Here is a 23,333-nt window from a genome sequence, read left to right as displayed (position 1 = left end):
TCATCTCTTGTGATTGTATCTTTGATTCTTAAAAAAAAAAAATAGCGAATGCTTAGTGTCTAAGCAATTAGATCAGTCAGTATGACACCAAGAGACTGCTGTGCTGAGAAACAGGTGCATGATGGGATTTGTGTGTGTGTGTGTGGTGTTCCCACAGGGCCGTCCTCGTCTCCCTGACATCTGTGGTGGTGCTTGTCATCAGCACTGACTGGATAAGCTGGGACAACCTGAACCGAGGTTTTCTGCCTAGCGATGAGGTCTCCCGAGCCTTCCTCGCCTCTTTCATCCTGGTTTTTGACCTCCTCATTGTCATGCAGGTAGGGCTCCCTGTTGGCCAATTAAAACATGCCTGCGTCTCCAGCCGGCTCCGGCAGCCTGGCAGTGAGGCGCAGTCGAGGACCGCGCCGCTGTTTTTGATCACCTGACGTCACTGCGCACGTACCCGCGGCTGCTGCCCGTGTGTCTCACGCTCCCTCTGACTGTTTGCAAAATAAGGCACTGTCCCCCCCCCCCCCACACACACACACACACACACTCTGTGTTTAACGTGACATGTGAGACATCCTCTATATCTCTACTTGCAGAAATGAAAAAAAAGATCATGTTTATCGGTTTCTATGGTGTGCAGGGTATGAATATGCAAATTACCCCCGAAGGAAGTGAGCAAAGCGCAATTTTTAAAGACGGAATCTTTTAACTAAAGTGCTTCTATCCCAAAACACGTGGATTTCATGCTTCTGTTTTATAATTTAAATGAAATGACATTTTTACCAGAATGAAATGGTATTGATTCATATGAAATATATTAGCCCAAATCTCCAATTTGTGCTACTTTTACAATAAAAAAGTTTTAAACTGAAAGTTTTCATGCTTTTATAAGCATCATTACTTGAATACGAAGCACACCATATAAACACTTCCATACAACACAGGCCCGCTATATGTTATGTATAGGGGAAACCAGGGTTGTTGGCACAGCAATAATTTCCAAGCGAGTAGAGAGACCTTTCACAAAAATCCAGCATCATAAGACGTGTCCACATTCATCCATCTTGTCAAGAGATGGAAAGACTGCACACTGCTGTGGGTTTTTGTTACCAAAGCAAATTACCCCATGGAAAAAATGTCTGCTTTTATATGAATCAAGGTGAAATGTTGAAAATAAATTGGTTGTATGAAATAGAAATGGGGATTGGCTATATTTTGTGCTGAGAATTGAAAGCCTGTAATAGGCTAAGTCATGCCAGTTTGGTATCATGAAGCGCATACAGAGTGCAGTCGGAGCCGGTCGGCACATAATACGGCGGAACCCCCGCAGCCGGAAGATAGTAAATGGAAAATTACAAAAATAAACGGTTCATAAGTTTTAAATTCCGCGCCATTCTGAGTAGCCTTTCCATCCGTCGCGAAAACATATCTTATTTTATTTTTTAGTTAATGTTTCTGTTGATGGCTTATTGCGTGTAATCTATAAACTAAACTTTATCTTAAGTACGTATATTAGCGAGTTCCAGCTGTCCGGTAGGTCTCGGGGGGTAGGCCACCCCCCAACATACGGGCCACCGCTGTATTTTAATAGTACTTTTTGTAAAATCAAAACCAAGTACTTTCTTTGGAAAATTAATTGGGAAGAGAATGCAAGGACATGACATGTTTAAGATGTGCCGCGGCCAAGAATGTGTTTTCATTACTGTTCAATGTCATAAAACATAATGTTAGAAACACTAGACAATGTTTAAAATGATTAGTGATGTTGAATGTTTTACAGATTCAAAAGCATAATTTCAATAACACTGTACGTTGAGGTTTTACTTTGGATTACAGGAAAAGTTTTGGTTATGTTTGTGTGATGCTAGACTCATACAAAATCCGTAGAATAATAATATTGTCCTAATTATACCCCTCCGCCCCAATATGTGCAAACCAACTTTGTGTTGAGGCTGGTTGCATGGCACAAGTGCAAAACATGATTTTATAATTTAATAAACTATTCACAGTTAGCGCTGTCTGTAATGTGTCAGATTTTAAGTGGAATCTTAATGGTTATTTTTTATGTAGCTGGGTTGTCATACATGTCTGAGACATACAGCGGTCTCCTGAAAACACAAAACGAAATTAATTTTGTCTACGACACTTTGGTCTTAACAAGCTTTAAACAGCAATAATATAGGCCTATTAAAAACCAAGATTTTAAAGCAATTTAATTGACTAATGGTTTTCAGTTTACTACTAGGTGTTTTCTCATTGTTTGGATTACGGTTATTAACACATCTTTGCCGCATGCATTGATGCTGTTATACATTTACATTCCCGAAGGCAAAATTGTGAAAATATATCACTGTGAAGATAAAACAGAATCGCCGTCTGCTTCTCTGTAAACCTTCTGAGAGATCAGACACATTCTCCCCCTTCCCAAAGCCTCCAGGGCGACCCTCTTCTGCAAACGCAGCTTATTCACCATAATCGTGCTTGTTAATTGCGCCGATGCCGTTTCCCAGAAGCGGACTGTCTGTCCCCCTTTGTTTTCCTCCTCTGAACTCATTCACAGCCCCCTCCCGCCGCGCAGCCCGAAGATGCGTTTGTTTTACCGCAGTATTACTCATCATGCTCCGCGCTGCACCGCGCTGCCTGCCTGCCAACCGCCTCCTGCCTTGGGCCGCTTTATTACAGTGCTTTACGATTTCAATTAGGCTGGAAGACCCACCTCCATCCCGTCAATAAAGCACCGTCCACCCTGCAATGAAAAGGGAATCCTTTCACCTTCATCCGCTTACGCGTCTGTAAGGGAAGGACTAATCTTTTACTCAAAAACTAATTAACAGTTTAATTACTGACCAAGCCCGAATTGTCCTCCGAACTAATTGCTCCGTTAAGATTTGCTTGACAGAAGCTGTTGGATTTCATGACTGACTTCTTCATAAAGAAGCTTCGAGGACATTTTTTATTAGTTAGACTTAATTTTTCATAGTGTATATCGCTAAGTATTAATTAAAGCGGTTTAAATAAAGCTAGCGGACTTTACAAGTTCGTATATTTACTAATCATGTTACCTAGTGCCCCTTACTTGTTGATTTATTTCATATTTGTTCATTATACATTGGTTTTCAGCACAAACTTCTTGTTCCTTAATACATCACCTGTGCGTTTTATTAATCCGTTCTTGCAGCTTGTAATAGAGAGCCGTGCCTTAACTGATCTCTACTAGCTTCCCGTAGAGGATTTTATTCACTGTACTGCACGTTAGAGAACTCTATCTGTTTAGAAACCAAGCCCATACGAAAACTTGAGTTTTAAATGCAAAGCTCCTTTCTGATAACAGAAACTGGAAATTGAAAAGGATATTGCATCTGTAAACATTTATCTGAGATACAACAGCAAAGTGAAGTCTAGAATGTGCGTGTCTATGTGATTCTTTGAATAGGAAATAACGCACAGTATGTCAATATATGCTGTTTGACGTCACATTTATCCCAGAAGTGGAATCGTGGATCTTCTGTATACATAATAGCAAGAAAAGCCACTTAATTTTATCTTTTGACGCTGAAGGGATACCAGGCATGCAGGGCTGTAGATGTGAGTTCCTGAAGTCCTTTGTCGTGATGTTAATGGCTGTGACGGCTTCCCTCACACGAAGCTCTTGGGTTTTGGTCCCTCAGATTGTAACCATGGTCCTGCTGCTTGTTTTAAGCACAGATCTTTGCTTGATTGATGTTTCATATAAGAAATGTTGTAAATGTAAAAACAGTAGCATGAATATTAGCTAGTGTATGAAATAACACACTGTTCTAGTTGTAGCTGACTGTGGTGTGTATATGGGTTGATTTCAGGACTGGGCATTTCCGCATTTTATGGGGGACCTGGACATTAACTTGCCCGGTTTGCCCACCAATCACGTGAAAGTGAGGCTTCCGGTCTGCAAGCGGATCTTCAAGGAGGAATACCACATTCACATCACAGGTACGGTCTCCCCCTCGGGCCTGTCACATCACACCCTGTTACAGGGAAAGTCCCACATTCACATCACGGGTACGGTCTCCCCCTCGGGCCTGTCACATCCCACCCTGTTACAGGGAAAGTCCCACATTCACATCACGGGTACGGTCTCCCCCTCGGGCCTGTCACATCCCACCCTGTTACAGGGAAAGTCTCACATTCACATCACGGGTACGGTCTCCCCCTCGGGCCTGTCACATCCCACCCTGTTACAGGGAAAGTCTCACATTCACATCACGGGTACGGTCACCCCCTCGGGCCTGTCACATCCCACCCTGTTACAGGGAAAGTCCCACATTCACATCACGGGTACGGTCACCCCCTCGGGCCTGTCACATTCCACCCTGTTACAGGGAAAGTCTCACATTCACATCACGGGTACGGTCTCCCCCTCGGGCCTGTCACATCCCACCCTGTTACAGGGAAAGTCTCACATTCACATCACGGGTACGGTCACCCCCTCGGGCCTGTCACATCCCACCCTGTTACAGGGAAAGTCTCACATTCACATCACGGGTACGGTCACCCCCTCGGGCCTGTCACATCCCACCCTGTTACAGGGAAAGTCTGCCGCATCCCCTATGCCTGCAGCTCTTAAGGGCTAAGACCACCCCCCCCCCCCCCCCCTTTGTGACATCACTCCTATGCTTCTTTGATAAATGGTAATGCCATTCCCCTGGACGGATGCATCGGCAGTAGTAAATAATGTCCGTGTGTAAAGGGTTTTGCATTGCTGGAATAGGGCGGACCCTTCCAAAGGAACCGCCAACGAAGCGCATAAACAAGAAATGCAAATGTGACCCCAGATGTCGGACTGCAGGGTTAAATTCCCCTGAACCAGCCACCCTCCAAAGCATTTCCTAAGCCTGTCTTTGCAGTAAGATCAATGGCTGTATTTCCAGATACCTGCATTTCACTAATGGAGGAAAACTAATGTTCTCTCCAATGTCATAACTCCCACGACAGAAACCAACCTACAGCCGGCTATTCAGCTGATAGTATTGTGCCACAGTTCAGTTTAATGGAAACGCTACACTGCTATTACCTTGACTAAGAAACATTAAAAGGCTCCTTCACTGAAATTAGTTTATTATGCACTTACGGGTTTAAAAAACCGCGGTTCTGAAAGCGGCAGTAATAAGAAAATGACTGGATTTAATATGAAACTTTGCAAGCCTACTCGCAGATGAATTTATATTTAGAAATGAGATAAGATTCTAACTGGTGGAATGACTGTCATGAAAAATGTGCTTTGGGTGACACATTTAAACTTCTTTTTTTGTTGAACTGAATAATTTCCTGCGAAGTGGTAAAACCTTCCAGTGACCTGTTATGTAATCAGGAGGTTGATTATGCACAAGAAATGACTCGGTTTTCATTCTTACCTTCCTGTTCATCCTTCCATCAGGTAAATGGTTCAACTATGGGATCATTTTCATGGTTTTGATTCTGGATTTGAACATGTGGAAGAACCAGATCTTCTACGAGCCCTATGAATATGGGCAGTATGTTGGACCGGGGGAGAAGATCTACACAGTGGAGGTTCCTGAAACCCTGGTCAATTTCAACAGGAGCACGTTGACCTGGGAGTGGCGCTCCTCTAACATAGATCCTGAGACCAACCTCACCTACGTCCTGCAGGACATGTTCCTGCACAGCCGCTACATCGGCACCAGCATCGACATCAAATGCCTCGCTTTCATCCCCAGCCTGGCCGCCTTCGCCCTCTTCGGTTTCTTCATCTCGCTGCTGGGACGCTTCCAGGACAGCGAGCAGGGCCCAGAGAACCGGGACCAATCCTACGAACGCATCAGGAGGAAATCTCCGTCAGAGCACAGCAAGGAGATGGGCACCACGCCCGAGGAGACCTGTGTCCCAATGGGCAGTGCTATGAAGAGGAGCAGCCTCATGCTGCTGTCGGTGGACACACCACGCTGTGCCTCTAGCTCCAGCAGCACCATGTGCCCCTGTTCCCCAGAGGTCACCCACCCCAACATCATCATAGACTGTGTGTCAACAGAGGAGCCGGCTGTGTCTTTTGATCCCGGCCAATCATCTCCCTGAGGCGTGGCGGCTGCAGACGAATCGGGAGTCTATCTGCTAGCACCTGTCTGGGCCAAAATTACCTGCTTTTAGAGAGCAGATGTTCCTTTCTAGATTGTTCTACCCCTTTCGAAAACCCCCTGCTGGTCTTGTGCTGGACTTTGGACAGTGACTCTGAGGAGCATATGTAAGGGAAAGCCAAGCCACTGGTGGTCACCAAAAAAGCATTTTTTTTTTGTACATTTTTGTAAGGAATATTTTTTAAAGGTCATGGGGCACGTATCAGATATAATATGGTAATCCTACCTCTTTAAGCGTAAATGTCTTGTTGGTGCTTTCACAGTTCTATTTTGTAAATCGATATATTTTTTCTTATCGCTGTGTTTTGGTGCCTAAATAAAATATTTATACATTAGGGACATTTGCAGAACTGTTATTTACCGTATTTATTGTAAAACATCGACGCCGTGCCTTGGCTTATTTCCATGAAATAACTCAGCTTCCACGTTTCGCCCCAGCTGCCTCTGTCTTCGGTAATGGCACTGGGAAATTGCCGATAATAATAAAATGCCTGCAGAAACCCGAAGGTCCCATATTGTATCGCGGGTTATGGCGAGTTCCCCATCTGCGGCTCACCTACGGGCTGAATTCCTCTGCTCCAGGGTGGAAATATGGGAAATATATCAATTTACTGTGCAATGTCAATGTCAGGCTACTTTTTTATTTTGCTTATTTATTGCCTTGATAAAGTCCCCCCACCCATGTACCATCCTGTATATATTTACAACTGACATTTTTCATCGTATCTGGTTCGTGTCGGAAGCAGAATGTGCTGCTCTTATTTATCACAATGTGAAGTTACTGGTTCTCAATATTTTTATTTGAGGGTGTGAAAAGGGGGCTTGCAGTGGTATTTCAGAGCACACTTTATCAGATAATTATAAACCTTATTCATCATTACTGTACCTTCTGCTTTGCATATTTTCCGGCCCGTTATATTAATGCGAATAAATTGTCCACAAAGCCTGTTCTGACTAAGTCTTATTTCCAAATTAAGCAGGATGCCGCAAACGTAGCCTAACGGATCCATTTTCAAAGCTCCAGAGGCATCCTGGCTTTGTCCTCATGGAGCTGCACGTGCTTCATCGTGTTCCAGAAAGCACTGCACCAGAACACTCACCTGGTGGCCCACCGGCATAATGGCTTTTCGGTTCCTGCCTCGGCTTCAGGTACCCAGGGGGTGGTTCGGCTAACGAGCTAGGCCCTAACGAGTGTGGCTGTAGATCATGGATATGACCTTTCACCTCCTCGTGTGTAAAGGAGACCCCACTGGCCTAACCCGGTTGATTTGGATGTTTTAGGGAAAAGTTACTAAATTGCCCGTAGGAGTGCATGTGTGAGTGCCTGGTGTGTGAGTGTGCCCTGCGATGGGCTGGCCCCCCCATCCTGGGTTGTTCCCTGCCTTGTGCCTCCGGGATAGGCTCCGGACCCCCCACAGCCCTCAATAGGATGAGTGGTTACAGAAGATAGATGGATGGGTTTTAGGGGAAAATTAATGACAACAATACAGAAAATCACATCACTGTTATTGTACGGGGGTGGTGCTGTGGCCTCCCACCTCTGGGACCAGGGTTCGGAACCGCGCCATGGCTCAGTGTATGCGGAGTTTGCATGTTCTCCCCATGTCGTTGTAGGGTTTTCTCCAGGTACTCCAGTTTCCCCCCACAGTCCAAAAACCTGCTGAGGTAAGTTGGAGTTACTAAATTGCCCATAGGAGTGCATGTGTAAGTGGATGGCGTGTGAATGTGCCCTGCGATGGGTTGGCCCCCCCACCCTGGGTCAGATCAGATCAGTTATAATAATAATAATAACAATAATAATAGTAATACTATCTATCTATTGTAATAAATCTTTCTATCTATCTTGGGGAGGGGGGTCGTTTATGCAGGGCCTTAAAGCCCCAAAGCCTGACATCACTGGTCCCCAGGACAAATAAGTTTGAGAAACACTGACACTGACTGACATAACCTGTACTAAGAATTCATACTAAATGAACCATCTTGCTTTCTGATTACCATGCTACTAAATTATTCTTCAGCTCAGTATTTCTTAACGGCTTTCCTAATTTATTTAATTAGGAAAGACATTTTGAGAATTAAATCGAGTATATTGAAATATTGGCCAAGTATGATATACCGTTTTGGAAAAATATGTCCACAGTTCATATAATTGGTGAAAAACAATATTGTACCAGAACAAACCAGGTGGTTTTGCAGAAACCGCAATCAATCAAAAGCTTGAGATGAAAACGTAGAGTTGTGGCGAACAAGCATCAGCTGCTGATCTGCCTTTGATCACCTGTCAGGGTGCATCCTTCATACAGTCAATAAATGCCCAGAGGTCCCTGAAGAAAGAAGGATGACCAAAGACGACCTATCTTTACTCCCACCTCCTACTGGGTCAAGAAGTTGGTTTCGTTCAAAGAAAATGATATGAGGTCATGCTTCAAATATACTTCTCAAAGCAATGGACAGAACTATAAATCTTTGAAGTACGGGGGGGGGGGGGGGGTCATTGTCAGATCTTAGGATATCAGATAGTGCCAAATAAGGACATGTGACTGATGGAACAAATGGAAGAACAATGGTCTCATGACATCCGTGTGTATCTCAGTGGGTCTCAATGGGTGGTCTGCTTGTGTTTTCTGAAGAGCGAATGCAAGATTGCAGGTTTGAAGCCCACTCGAGTTTCTTTGGGCGTCGCTCCCCATGTGGCAGCCCGACAAAGAAATTCAATCATTCCTCTGCCCACCCTCAAGGCCTGCAATTCCAGTTTGAACAAAACAACCCCCGTAAAATGGCCGAATCCATGATACGCATATTACGAAGGACATTATACTATATCATCTGACCAATTACAGGCACTATATCCGAGGGGCACTGTCCCCATCTTCAGCCCTGTTCATGTAGCAGTATTCCATAATATGCAGTGCATCAAAGACAGCAGGACGTCGTCCATTCAGGACGCTGCCTCATCTGCAGTGTTCCTCCGCAACACTGCACCACTGCTGAGCCCAGAGCTTCCATCGGGAGCGAGAAAACACCAAGGAAAGGAAACGTGCGTAGCGTAGATTCAGGATAATACTATATTAGGTCTAGTAACCACACCTCCGATATGTTAGGGGTCAGTTAAGATTATTTTAGTCGTAAAACCTATATTTCATACATAGAGTTTATCTACATTTCCAATTACACAGTAGCATAAATCACACAGCTTGCAGAACCTTAGAAGCCAGGGCAAAAAAAAATTGCTGCAATTAACATGAATAATATTAAGTTGACTTTACCCGACTCATCAAAAAGGTCATCCAATTATTTCTTTGAGTAACAATCAAGGTTCCTTGGATGAAAACAGCGGCTTTTGCTTTTTTTGGTTCAATATATTACCCGGTGTCACACATGGTGTGCCAGGACTCATTAACACCACTCACATGCAGAAAGAGCCTTCATTATAGATTAACACAGGTTGCGTGGCAACGATTTCTTTGTAGTCATAGCAAAGACCTGATCTTCAAAGGAGACATCGCCACTAGCTTAGCTTAGCCTAGCCTGCTCCGGCCTGGGATACATTTCTCAAAGGTATAGTTGCTGCATTTAGCAACTTGCATAGATGGAGCTTTTGGGACACGCTCCCCTAGCTAGAGTGGCCGTGGCCTCTTAACCTTTCTTCATAACTGTTTTGTTAAAGGCTGATTGGGTAGCAAATGTAAATCAATTCATCCAATCGACGGCTTTCGGTTGGCTGCCGTTCACTCGCAATCTTGGAGCATTTAACAGTGACACATTTTCGGGAAGAGGATCTCCGTTAATTCGATCATACTGACAAGACTGGCAAATAATGAATACCAAAATGTTTTTTTTTTTAATTAAACAAACACATTCTAAAGGTCTTTCTGACAATTTATCCTGTAACCTCTTATCCACCAATCAGGTGTCTGCAGAAAGACGGCTTCAAATACTCATTTATACTCCAGATGCATGACTAACATTTTTAGTTTCATAATCGAAATAAAACAACCTCAACAAATATTCAGCTGTGAAATGTGCGAGAACAGATTATGTCTAACAGAAGAATTAATGTAATTTATAATTATGTACTTGATAATTGTTTACTTATATTAATATTTATATTTGCATCATGTTATCTGTCTTCTGTAACCGTTTATCGGGTGCAGGGTCACGGAGTCTGGAATCTTTCCCAGGAACCAAGATACGAGGCAGGGGAACCCTGGGCGGGATGCCAGGCCACCACAGGGTACAGAGCAGGGGACACGCTGGACGGGACGCCAGGCCACCACAGGGTACGGGGCAGGGGACACGCTGGACGGGATGCCAGGCCACCACAGGGTACGGGGCAGGGGACACGCTGGACGGGATGCCAGGCCACCACAGGGTACGGGGCAGGGGACACACTGGATTGGATGCCAGGCCACCACAGAGTATGGGGCAGGGGACACGCTGGACGGGATGCCAGGCCATCACAGGGTACAAGGCAGGGGACACGCTGGACGGGATGCCAGGCCATCACAGGGTACAAGGCAGGGGACACGCTGGACGGGATGCCAGGCCATCACAGGGTACGGGACAGGGGACACGCTGGACGGGATGCCAGGCCATCACAGGGTACAAGGCAGGGAACACGCTGGATTGGATGCCAGGTGACCACAGGGTACGGGGCAGGGGACACGCTGGACAGGATGCCAGGCCACCACAGGGTACGGGGCAGGGGACACGCTGGACAGGATGCCAGGCCATCACAGGGTACGGGACAGGGGACACGCTGGACGGGATGCCAGGCGACCACAGGGTACAGAGCAGGGGACACGCTGGATTGGATGCCAGGCGACCACAGGGTACAGAGCAGGGGACACGCTGGACGGGATGCCAGGCGACCACAGGGTACAGAGCAGGGGACACGCTGGATTGGATGCCAGGCGACAACAGGGTACAGAGCAGGGGACACGCTGGACAGGATGCCAGGCGACCACAGGGTACAGAGCAGGGGACACGCTGGATTGGATGCCAGGCGACCACAGGGTACGGGGCAGGGGACACGCTGGACGGGATGCCAGACCATCACAGGGTACAAGGCAGCGGACACGCTGGACAGGATGCCAGGCCATCACAGGGTACAAGGCAGGGGACACGCTGGACGGGATGCCAGACCATCACAGGGTACAAGGCAGGGGACACGCTGGACGGGATGCCAGGCCACCACAGGGTACAAGGCAGGGGACACGCTGGACGGGATGCCAGACCATCACAGGGTACAAGGCAGCGGACACGCTGGACAGGATGCCAGGCCATCACAGGGTATAAGGCAGGGGACACGCTGGACGGGATGCCAGGCGACCACAGGGTACGGGGCAGGGGACACACTGGATTGGATGCCAGGCCATCACAGGGTACGGGGCAGGGGACACGCTGGACGGGATGCCAGGCCATCACAGGGTACAAGGCAGGGGACACGCTGGACGGGATGCCAGGCCATCACAGGGTACGGGACAGGGGACACGCTGGACGGGATGCCAGGCCATCACAGGGTACAAGGCAGGGGACACACTGGATTGGATGCCAGGCCACCACAGAGTACGGGGCAGGGGACACGCTGGACAGGATGCCAGGCCACCACAGGGTACGGGGCAGGGGACACGCTGGACAGGATGCCAGGCCATCACAGGGTACGGGACAGGGGACACGCTGGACGGGATGCCAGGCCATCACAGGGTACAAGGCAGGGGACACGCTGGATTGGATGCCAGGTGACCACAGGGTACGGGGCAGGGGACACGCTGGACAGGATGCCAGGCCACCACAGGGTACGGGGCAGGGGACACGCTGGACGGGATGCCACGCGACCACAGGGTACAGAGCAGGGGACACGCTGGACGGGATGCCAGGCGACCACAGGGTACAGAGCAGGGGACACGCTGGACGGGATGCCAGGCGACCACAGGGTACAGAGCAGGGGACACGCTGGATTGGATGCCAGGCGACCACAGGGTACGGGGCAGGGGACACGCTGGACGGGATGCCAGACCATCACAGGGTACAAGGCAGCGGACACGCTGGACAGGATGCCAGGCCATCACAGGGTACAAGGCAGGGGACACGCTGGACGGGATGCCAGACCATCACAGGGTACAAGGCAGGGGACACGCTGGACGGGATGCCAGGCCACCACAGGGTACAAGGCAGGGGACACGCTGGACGGGATGCCAGACCATCACAGGGTACAAGGCAGCGGACACGCTGGACGGGATGCCAGGCCATCACAGGGTATAAGGCAGGGGACACGCTGGACGGGATGCCAGACCATCACAGGGTACAAGGCAGGGGACACGCTGGACAGGATGCCAGGCCATCACAGGGTACAAGGCAGGGGACACGCTGGACGGGATGCCAGGCCACCACAGGGTACGGGGCAGGGGACACGCTGGACGGGATGCCAGGCCACCACAGGATACGGGGCAGGGGACACGCTGGACAGGATGCCAGGCCATCACAGGGTACGGGGCAGGGGACACGCTGGACGGGATGCCAGGCCATCACAGGGTACGGGGCAGGGGACACGCTGGACAGGATGCCAGGCCACCACAGGATACGGGGCAGGGGACACGCTGGACGGGATGCCAGGTCACCACAGGGTACAAGGCAGGGGACACGCTGGACGGGATGCCAGACCATCACAGGGTACAAGGCAGGGGACACGCTGGACAGGATGCCAGGCCATCACAGGGTACAAGGCAGGGGACACGCTGGACGGGATGCCAGGCCATCACAGGGTACAAGGCAGGGGACACGCTGGATTGGATGCCAGGCGACCACAGGGTACGGGGCAGGGGACACGCTGGACGGGATGCCAGGCCACCACAGGGTACAAGGCAGGGGACACGCTGGACAGGATGCCAGGCCATCACAGGGTACGGGGCAGGGGACACGCTGGACGGGATGCCAGGCCACCACAGGGTACGGGGCAGGGGACACGCTGGACAGGATGCCAGACCATCACAGGGTACAAGGCAGGGGACACGCTGGACAGGATGCCAGGCCATCACAGGGTACAAGGCAGGGGACACGCTGGACGGGATGCCAGGCCATCACAGGGTACAAGGCAGGGGACACGCTGGATTGGATGCCAGGCCACCACAGGGTACAAGGCAGGGGACACGCTGGACAGGATGCCAGGCCACCACAGGGTACGGGGCAGGGGACACGCTGGACGGGATGCCAGGCCACCACAGGGTACGGGGCAGGGGACACGCTGGACGGGATGCCAGGCCATCACAGAGTACGGGGCAGGGGACACGCTGGACGGGATGCCAGGCCATCACAGGGTACAAGGCAGGGGACACGCTGGATTGGACGCCAGGCCACCACAGGGTACAAGGCAGGGGACACGCTGGATTGGATGCCAGGCCACCACAGGGTACAAGGCAGGGGACACGCTGGACAGGATGCCAGGCCATCACAGGGTACGGGGCAGGGGACACGCTGGACGGGATGCCAGGCCACCACAGGGTACGGGGCAGGGGACACTCTGGACGGGATGCCAGGCCATCACAGAGTACGGGGCAGGGGACACGCTGGACGGGATGCCAGGCCATCACAGGGTACAAGGCAGGGGACACGCTGGATTGGACGCCAGGCCACCACAGGGTACAAGGCAGGGGACACGCTGGACAGGATGCCAGGCGACCACAGGGTACGGGGCAGGGGACACGCTGGACGGGATGCCAGGCCACCACAGGGTACTCTGTGGCCAGTTTAAAGACTCTAACCCGAACACCACATTTTTTTTAAAACTTTCAGAGGCGACATACACACAGCTGAAAGCAGAAACGTGAGTCCCAACCCTGGAGATGTTAGCCAGTGAGCCACCATTCATCAAAATATATCCCTTCATCCAACTTCAACAGTTTATCCTGGATGGGGTCACAGGAGCCAGTCCCAGGACAGAAGGCTGGGCACCACCCCAGGCGTACAAGCACACAATACGGAGACACCAATCTACCTAAGTGCATGTCTTACAGGGACTCATAAAAGGGCGGGGCCTCAGAGGAACTATCCCCAGCTGAAAGCTGATTGGCTTCCAGAGTGCCCCGCCTCTCTTACTCATCGATTCCAAATCATAGAGCCTCATGCCCTGCCACATAATCCTAGAAACGCCGCTGCTTGCTATTAGTTGGAGACCAGGTCAAGATTGTCTTTGTGGCTGAAAATCCACACAACCCAGGGAGATTATGCAAACGCCACACATGGAGAGCAGACACATAGTGCAGCATGATATAGGGGTTAATGCACGAAAATGCATCATATGCTCCTAAAAGCACAGCTGTGAAGGCTAAGCACCACCAAACACGCGAGCAATTCTCTGCAAAGTGATTCGTCTGGCTCACGCTGCGTCCTTCTGACCAATCAGATTGGAGAATTCAACAGTGCCTTGGTTTGATGTTATTTAAATTCATTCCCCCCATTATTTATGAGTGCAAATGATTTAATATGTTTAATTTGATTTTTACAGCCCAGAGGAAACATTTCTTTAAAATTACGAATTCCCGACATGCTTTAACTCTCGGGTCTTTGGCCTTAGGCGAGGTTTGAAGGTCTTCATTGAAGCTAAGGATTTTGGCACTCTGCTAACCACATTATTAGCCTGGGGTCTTTAAATATTTTAACGAGAGGAAAAATGAACATACTGGAACCTGGGGGCGGCACTGGCATCAGGTGACACACCTCATTTCACCTTCTAACATTTTCCAGTCGTAAGCGATGATTTGTGTGCGCACTGTCCTGCGGCTCCCCTGCCCATCGTGTCCAGGGAAAAAGCAATGGTGGGACAAAATTGCTTCGCATTCCCTCTGTGTTGAGTCGCTTTCTTGGGAGGAGGAGATGAAACCATCCATCTCTGTCATTCCCAGTGGGTTGGGGGAAGTTGCTGGGGGAGTTTTGAAGGGAAATTCTACAGTGACCTTATGGAAAAATCGTTAGGGAGTCGGAGGGGAACTGCTCATCTGTATGAGGCATTACAAAGCCTCCAGTGTGGGCTGTGAATGTGAGATGTCAGGGCTGGTTTGTGAGGTTTGGAGCATGTAGCCTGTTACCCCCGTTACCGGTGCCTGTTAAACCCTCCTTTTTTAGCTTCTCTAGCTAATTGCCAGTTGGTGGCTCTGTTCCTGTCCCCTTTGTGCCCCCCCCCCCCCCCCCCCCCTTCTGTGTCACAGGCAAACTGACAGCAGAGCCAGTGAGTCAGCGTCCCATGCAATTCCAGCTGGTGCCCTTTCCAAATCTATACTTATCGCCCCAGGCTGGACCTGGCAGCTTCTCTTCCGTCACCTAGGGCTGCAGGCCTCCACTGGCAGGTCTCAGGGCTGGATCCGTATCAGTGGAATTCTGTGCCAAGGGCCAAAGCTTCCGGAACGTGCTCCGCCAGAGGGGTGCCCTCCGCGGCCACCTCAGTCTCAAACACCGATTAGCATGTAAAGCAAATATTAAACAACCGCAAGAATGGATATTAGGAAAAACTATTTATGAACATGATTATCTGCTGAACTGTGAATAATTGTCTTTTTATGAAGAGTTTTCTTTAATAGACCTGCTACTTCTGAAGACTGAATTAGGGGGACCCACAATTTTTGACAACATTAAACAGTCAACGTTTCTCATCTATTTCTCATTTATTTTTATTTTGCACAGTTTCAGTCTGTCATATTATTGTCTGTTGTATGCAGTGTTTGGTTATTGTAAACCTATACAGTGTCACTACTTTTATTTGTTTGATTTACAGTGCCAAATGCCACGTGCACCCAAATGTGCTTGGTGATGATACAGCTGATCATGATTCTGACGATCTAACTTTTGGTGTTTTCTGGATGCATGTTTCATGCGTTTGCTGCTGAGCAGGCGTGTGAATAACAAGCGCGATGCAGGGGAATGAGGGCACGTGGCTGCGAGATCGCATTCTCTGCAGGCCAGCCGTCCGTCAGAGCCTTAAGCTAGAGGCCCGGGGTAGCTGTGTTTTCCTGGACAGTGTAGCCTTTTGCTGGTGTTGCGCTGCAGCTCGGCTGCTGTCTCCCAGAAGATTGTCTTTGTGGCTGAAAATCCACACGACCCAGGGAGAAGCCTAGGAGAGGGAGGCTTGTCTCAGCACTCAGCAGGGAGGGGGGAAGGCTGGAGGTGGACCAGGAGCAGCAGAATGATGTGCTTTGAATAGTTCAGGATGATGTGCATCCACAGCAAGCCCAGGCAAAGCAGTTAGCAGAAACTGATTACTAGATGAATTCAGCGTAGTGACATCAAGGTGCCCGTGCAGGTGCCTGACAAGGCATACAGTTTTACCATCTAATCTGGATATTTAGGTTCCTGTATATCAGGCTACTTTTTAGTCAGGGTACAGTAGGGACACAGGAGCCCTGGCAGATTGAGGGGTCCCAGTACTTCAGGGGCCCTTGAATATGTAAAGTAACGTAAAATTTGGCAGGGGGCCCAAAGTAACATTTAGTCTCGATATACCTCTGCTTTTATAGCATAGTTACCTTCTTGGCACCTCTCTGGAGACCTTTTGGTTACAGTTTGGTCCAGGTTTAGCCCCTTTGCAGAGTAACAACACACATGAAAGAGGAGGTGTTTCCTGTGGAGGACCTTGAGAGTGAGTAGAGCTGGGAGTAGCTTCTCATTAAAGGCATTTTGCAGAGAAGAGGAACAGTGATCTTAGGTTCGACCAGAGGAGAGCCGGTCACAATAAATCCACAGGATCATTAGCAACCAAATGACCCATTTTCAGCCTAACAGAGAGTCATAAAGGGCCTTGAAATTGGCGTCATAAAGAGCTTTGGACCCGTTTGCATTCTGTTAGCCGCTCAGCTAATCCCTCGAATTTTACATGCAAACAAGTGTAGCCAAAGAGATAATGATGTCAGTGTTTTAAAGGCATGTGTTGGGCTCAAATGTGTTTGGGGCTGAATTTAAGAAAGATCAGTATAGGCATTGATAATCACCTCTCTGACTTTCTGATCTATATTACACACCAAAAACAAATGCCACTTAACTCCATATCCAGGTACACACGGTATTTTGTTGGTGGCAAATTTTTCCTTCTTCAGGACTGAAACATCTTAAATATATTTCTGTGTGAAAACACGCAGTCGGTGGCAGCACAAAAGGACATAACTATTAATCTTGTAAATGGACATGTTTATTTCACCATTACACAATAACAAGCCACAGAATAAATTAAACTAGAAATGAACAAAGACCTGGCAAACAACAGAACATGGTCACGTAAGTAAAGGGAAAAACCAAATAGATGTTCTTCACTACTGAGAAATAGCACAATCCTTCAGAAAGGTAAAGAATTAAAAATTAGTAAACCTTCAACATCTAGTACAGTCATGCCAGTTCAGGTACTTTGTACAGACTTACAGAGTTTGTCAAGGATGTTTTCTTGCTACCGGTAGCAGGACGGATGGACCTTTGCGGCCGCGAGCTCGCTACAGTCCATCGTCCCTTTGGTACGGTACACATCTGTATTTGGTATAAAGAGGTTTCTGGGTAGGAGACTGACTCCCCATGGATGCACGATACTGTACAAGTGGCTCCGGTGCCCCAGCAAGTGACGCCTAAAGGCACATTGGGTCGACTGAACAGCAGACGTGTCCATTCTGCAGGGAGGCAGAGAACATAAGAAAATGCCATTTGTCATTATTTATCGCACTGATATTTAGCAGATGCTTTTGTCCAAAGCGACGTAAAAGTGAGGCAAACAGCACATTACAGACATGCATGCTATCAAAGAGAGAACCAGGTGTAAATGCAGCCAGGCTGAGCTTCCAGCGAACGCCCAGGTCTGAGTGTCAGCACTAATGGAACAACTAGCAAAATAAGAGCCTAATTAGACTAATCAAGGACCAGAAGCATGACATAAGAACATTCAGGGAATGTATTCACTCATTCATTGCCAGATTTGCTAAATACCACAAACTAGAAGAAGCCATTTTGTTCACTTTGCTGGGAAACATTATCTGGTGCCACTAAGAACGAAGTCGTTATTCCCAGTCGAGAGGATGAAGGTTATTTTAAGGAACCCAAAACACAAGACACGCATCTGACTAGCTCATAGATGACTGTGCAGCTGTGTGACACCGGGACATGGTGAGACCCTCTGAGGTAAATCAATGAACTAGCCTTGTTGGTTAGTAGAAAAAGAAACTTAAGTTCCTGCCTTGGGTATACCGCTCATTTCACTCAGTCCTGCATGGGTTCAAAAATATCAGATGGAGAAAACGTGTTTCACTGCATGTTATATTTCCACTCAGCAATTACAATTATCACAGGTCAAAGCACTGGCGTATGGGTAGGGGCAGAATTCCATACAGCTGACGTCAGCTACACATGTGCTACGTTTCTGCACATGGACCATGCGCCATATGTTTGAGTAGCGGCTAACGCGCACATGGACCATGCGCCATATGTTTGAGTAGCGGCTAACGCGCACGTGGACCATGCGCCATATGTTTGAGTAGCGGCTAACGCGCACGTGGACCATGCGCCATATGTTTGAGTAGCGGCTAACGCGCACATGGACCATGCACCATATGTTTGAGTAGCAGCTAACGTGCATGTGGACCATGCGCCATATGTTTGAGTAGCAGCTAACGCGCACATGGACCATGCGCCATATGTTTGAGTAGCGGCTAACGCGCACATGGACCATGCGCCATATGTTTGAGTAGCGGCTAACGCGCACGTGGACCATGCGCCATATGTTTGAGTAGCGGCTAACGCGCACATGGACCATGCGCCATATGTTTGAGTAGCGGCTAACGCGCACGTGGACCATGCGCCATATGTTTGAGTAGCGGTTAACGTGCATGTGGACCATGCGCTATATGTTTGAGTAGCGGCTAACGCGCACGTGGACCATGCGCCATATGTTTGAGTAGCGGCTAACACGCACATGGACCATGCGCCATATGTTTGAGTAGCAGCTAACGCGCACATGGACCATGCGCCATATGTTTGAGTAGCGGCTAACGCGCACATGGACCATGCGCCATATGTTTGAGTAGCGGCTAACGCGCACGTGGACCATGCGCCATATGTTTGAGTAGCGGCTAACGCGCACATGGACCATGCGCCATATGTTTGAGTAGCGGTTAACGTGCATGTGGACCATGCGCCATATGTTTGAGTAGCGGCTAACACGCACATGGACCATGCGCCATATGTTTGAGTAGCGACTAACGCGCACGTGGACCATGCGCCATATGTTTGAGTAGCAGCTAACGTGCATGTGGACCATGCGCCATATGTTTGAGTAGCAGCTAACGTGCACGTGGACCATGCACCATATGTTTGAGTAGCGGCTAACACGCACATGGACCATGCGCCATATGTTTGAGTAGCGGCTAATGCGCACGTGGACCATGCGCCATATGTTTGAGTAGCAGCTAACGTGCATGTGGACCATGCGTCATATGTTTGAGTAGCAGCTAACGTGCACGTGGACCATGCACCATATGTTTGAGTAGCGGCTAACACGCACATGGACCATGCACCATATGTTTGAATAGCGGCTAACGTTCACGTGGACCATGCACCATATGTTTGAGTAGCAGCTAACGTGCACGTGGACCATGCACCATATGTTTGAGTAGCAGCTAACACGCACATGGACCATGCACCATATGTTTGAATAGCGGGTAACGCGCACGTGGACCATGCGCCATATGTTTGAGTAGCAGCTAACGTGCATGTGGACCATGCACCATATGTTTGAGTAGCGGCTAACGCGCACGTGGACCATGCGCCATATGTTTGAGTAGCAGCTAACGTGCATGTGGACCATGCGCCATATGTTTGAGTAGCGGCTAACGCGCACGTGGACCATGCGCCATATGTTTGAGTAGCAGCTAACGCGCACGTGGACCATGCGCCATATGTTACAGCAGAGGCTAATGCACGCGCCGCCTCACGATTCACGCCTCACGGGGCACTGTAGCGCTAATCCCCTACCTTGCACTGGCAGAGGGTGCATTCTGTGCCGCGCTTGATCCAGGAAGAGCCGCTGAATCGCACCAGGCCGTGCTCGTCGGTGCAGGTCCTGGTGATGTCGTTGCGGATGGTATCGGCCTGGCAGGGGTCAGCCACGCAGCGCGGGCAGCACTCGCCTTCGGGGACGACGGTGAACTCGCAGTCGACCGGTGGGCAGGACAGGGGCCAGCAGTCCACCTCGCCTTGCTGCGGGCCGGGCACAGACAGACAGGGCTCCGTTCATGGTTAATGCACCAGACAGGGCCTCACATAGCCGTGCCTGCTCCCTCCCTCCTCTGAGTACGCGCACCGTCCCCCCCCCTTCCCGATTTCCTCCCCCTGCTGTAAACGCTGCTACCCTCCTGATTGAATTTCACATGACATTTACATGAACTTGTAAAAAAAAAAAAAAAAAACAATAAAAATGGTTACATAGCTCATCCAGCTTGAAAGGCCTTTACTAAGATTTGATTTACAAACACTGACCTAAGTACAATAATAATTTAATTCCCTAGCATCTACAGGAATGGAATGAGATATGAAAAACGTGCAGAAGTTATGCACCGAACTGGAGTACCTTCACCCTTATTCATAATTGATATGACATTATGCGTTATGATATTTAATACCACAGTGAACACATCTTGATTAAACGACAAGATCCAGGTGATTTAACTTTGATTAAATCCGTAACTGATCTCAGAAGATGCCAACTGCTTTGCCGGTGTCACAGAATCTCAGTGGACACTGAAAATGCCCCCCCCCCCCCCCCCTCTGTGGGTGTGTCTTCATGTGCCACCAGGGGTGTTTCTCGGTATCAGTAACGCAAATAACATCTTGGCAAGACCGGTCTTGCTAACTTGCCTCCCAAGAATAAACAATAATTCATGGGATTTATCTCGTTTGGTGAGGATGCGATTGACACATCCTTGATATTTGGGACGGGGCAAGACCGACATACTTCTGTTCTTGAGTAACGGAACCGGTCTTTGGCACTGGAAGATGCCGTAAAACCGGGACATGTCAAATATGTGGTGTGGTCAAATATACATATTGAGAAACACTGATTCACAATTACCTACCAATCAGCAAGCAATGACATAAAAGCAGTCGACCAAACACCAGGTAATATGCCGGATGCTGTCTCCCGGCCAACGGCGCCGCTGAGCGTCTCTCCCACGGCAGATGTGGCTAAACCCGTCAAGGGCTTTCTCATCAGCGCCGCCCTTGCAGCTAATTCAGCTTATTAGCATTTGACTGCTGGCATTGTGTCTAAAGATTAAAACGGTTCACTATTTCACTTGATTATTACGGGAGAGAGCTGTGTGGTAAATGAAATCCTTTTACAGAGCAGAGATGTGCTATTTATTCTACAACACAAAATCACCTTGTGTGGCTCGGAATAAAGTGCGAATTGTGCAAACTGTGAAAATAATCATCCAATACCTGCCCTAAGGTTGTTTCCGCTACCCATCGCTGCATATCAGAGTTACCATCAGTTGTTGCGTTCTTCCAGGCGTCAGGTGATTCAACAATCACGCGGTAATCAAGGGTTCTATTAAGCACCTCAGCTGCACTCACTGGTGCAGTAACAGTTCTGCTTGCCCCTCTGCGCTTAATGAAAGACGGGGATCAGTAAGAAAGTTCCTGAAGCCGCACCACCTTCAGACTCCTAATGTATTTTTCCACACACTCTTCGTGGGTCTCAGTTTAATTTACAGATTTCTTTTCCAGGGTTCATTATACATGTTTTTTTTTTTTTTTAACGCTGTAGGCAATGTGCTTTCCACAAAATTCACTTGTTTTTGTGTAGAGAGTGAGAGAGAGAGAGAGAGAGAGAGAGAGAGAGAGAGAGAGAGAGAATTTACTAGGTTTCACAGAAAGAAGTTTTATGTGTTGTCCTGGAAAGACCATATATAAATCACCACAAAAGGAAGAGGGTCCACTTTCTGGGGGCCTCACTGGCGGTGGTCCGCCTCCCCGTCCGCACATCTCCCGTAAACAGCAGTCGGCGGTAAATACGTTCCGCGACAGCTCGCTGCGCCTGCATTCATATTCTGCGAGTCCCTATACAGCGGATGAGTTTGATTTGTTAAAGAGACGATAGGCTTCCATGTGTCTCAGGAGACGGGCGGGAAGGGATCAGCCGGAGGGGTGATTTAAGGTCCGCTGAACAGGAAGCGGCACAAATAAAAAAAAACCCACAAAGCGCCGTTTGTCCGGGACACTGCAAGCACCGTTTGAATACCAAGCTCGACATTAGCATTTAGCACAAACATATGGCCAGCGATGAAGAACATCTCAAAGGCAAACGCTGGGGAGGGCGGTGGGCCGACTGGCTGACGTAATGCTTCAACAGGTTTAAATCCTTGTAAAAATGAATTCAGCTGAAGCCATTAAAACGGCTGAAAACTTGAAGGGATGTCAGCAGACAGGCTGGAGAAGGCTGCAGTTTGGGAGCAGCGCTAGGCACCATGTTTGTTCTTCATCACGACTTGGAGCGGTTCCTCGTGCCCTCCGCAGACTGAAAGAAAGGCTACCGCCTTCCAAGCACCGTCTTGGCTGGTGCACCTCTTATTGGCCCAGCAGACGCCCTCCCCCCAGGAAGGCCGACGAGGACCGGCACTGCCCCCGTACTCTGAAGGCGCCCTCACCAGGCACTGGCACTGCTGACAGCTCTCCACCCAGGAGGCCCCGGTGCTGTAGGCCAAAAGCCCGTTCTGGTGCAGGCACTGGCTACTGAGGCGTGGGTCACACTCGGGGCAGCAGAAGAGGTCCACGGTGGGGTTCTCGCAGTCGCACACCATCCTCCGACACATGACCAGCCCCGTCTGTGCAGAAACAGAGTAGGAGGGGGTTCAGGGTAGAGCTTGCGGAGACATTCGACCACTTGAAAAGGCCCATCAGATCCACCCAGGGGCATGTACAGGGGCGGGGCCACAGGGACACTGGCCCCAGCTAAAAGCTCATTGGCCCCCGTAGTGCCCTCTCTCCTGTCACTCACTGATCAAAAGCATCTCATTGGCTCATAACAAGATTAGCCCCTTTGTATGACTTATGGTTCATCTTATGCCCCCCTACTTTAAAAAGTCCTAGAATCTCCTCTCAATCCACTATATCTCCAGTGAACACAGAAAAGACTAACAATTACAGTGGTGAGTCGCACACAATAAGAAATGTTACGTGTGATAGAATAGAGCCCATTTC

The 23,333-nt window shown here is 49.1% G+C and overlaps 2 protein-coding genes across 7 annotated transcripts in view; one reads left to right on the top strand and one right to left on the bottom strand.

Annotated features, from left to right (window-relative positions):
- Positions 1 to 7,064, top strand: part of tmem117 (transmembrane protein 117) — a 45,033-nt gene extending 37,969 nt beyond the window's left edge. For all 5 annotated transcript variants that reach the window (XM_049006287.1, XM_049006289.1, XM_049006286.1 and 2 more), the window contains 3 exons: positions 158 to 317; positions 3,828 to 3,957; positions 5,402 to 7,064. In XM_049006287.1, coding sequence (XP_048862244.1) covers positions 158 to 317; positions 3,828 to 3,957; positions 5,402 to 6,057 — 946 coding nt within the window. In that variant the 3' untranslated portion in view covers positions 6,058 to 7,064. The remainder of the gene's footprint in view (positions 1 to 157; positions 318 to 3,827; positions 3,958 to 5,401) is intronic.
- Positions 7,065 to 17,271: 10,207 nt separating this feature from the next.
- The window catches only part of LOC125750337 (protein kinase C-binding protein NELL2-like), a 61,845-nt gene continuing 55,783 nt past the window's right edge, over positions 17,272 to 23,333 (bottom strand). For both annotated transcript variants that reach the window (XM_049027964.1, XM_049027973.1), the window contains 3 exons: positions 22,781 to 22,957; positions 20,109 to 20,333; positions 17,272 to 17,755 (listed from right to left, as the gene is read on the bottom strand). In XM_049027964.1, coding sequence (XP_048883921.1) covers positions 17,714 to 17,755; positions 20,109 to 20,333; positions 22,781 to 22,957 — 444 coding nt within the window. In that variant the 3' untranslated portion in view covers positions 17,272 to 17,713. The remainder of the gene's footprint in view (positions 17,756 to 20,108; positions 20,334 to 22,780; positions 22,958 to 23,333) is intronic.

Source organism: Brienomyrus brachyistius, chromosome 1 (assembly GCF_023856365.1).
Source record: "Brienomyrus brachyistius isolate T26 chromosome 1, BBRACH_0.4, whole genome shotgun sequence".
Taxonomy (NCBI): domain Eukaryota; kingdom Metazoa; phylum Chordata; class Actinopteri; order Osteoglossiformes; family Mormyridae; genus Brienomyrus; species Brienomyrus brachyistius.
This window is presented reverse-complemented; position numbering and strand designations above follow the sequence as displayed.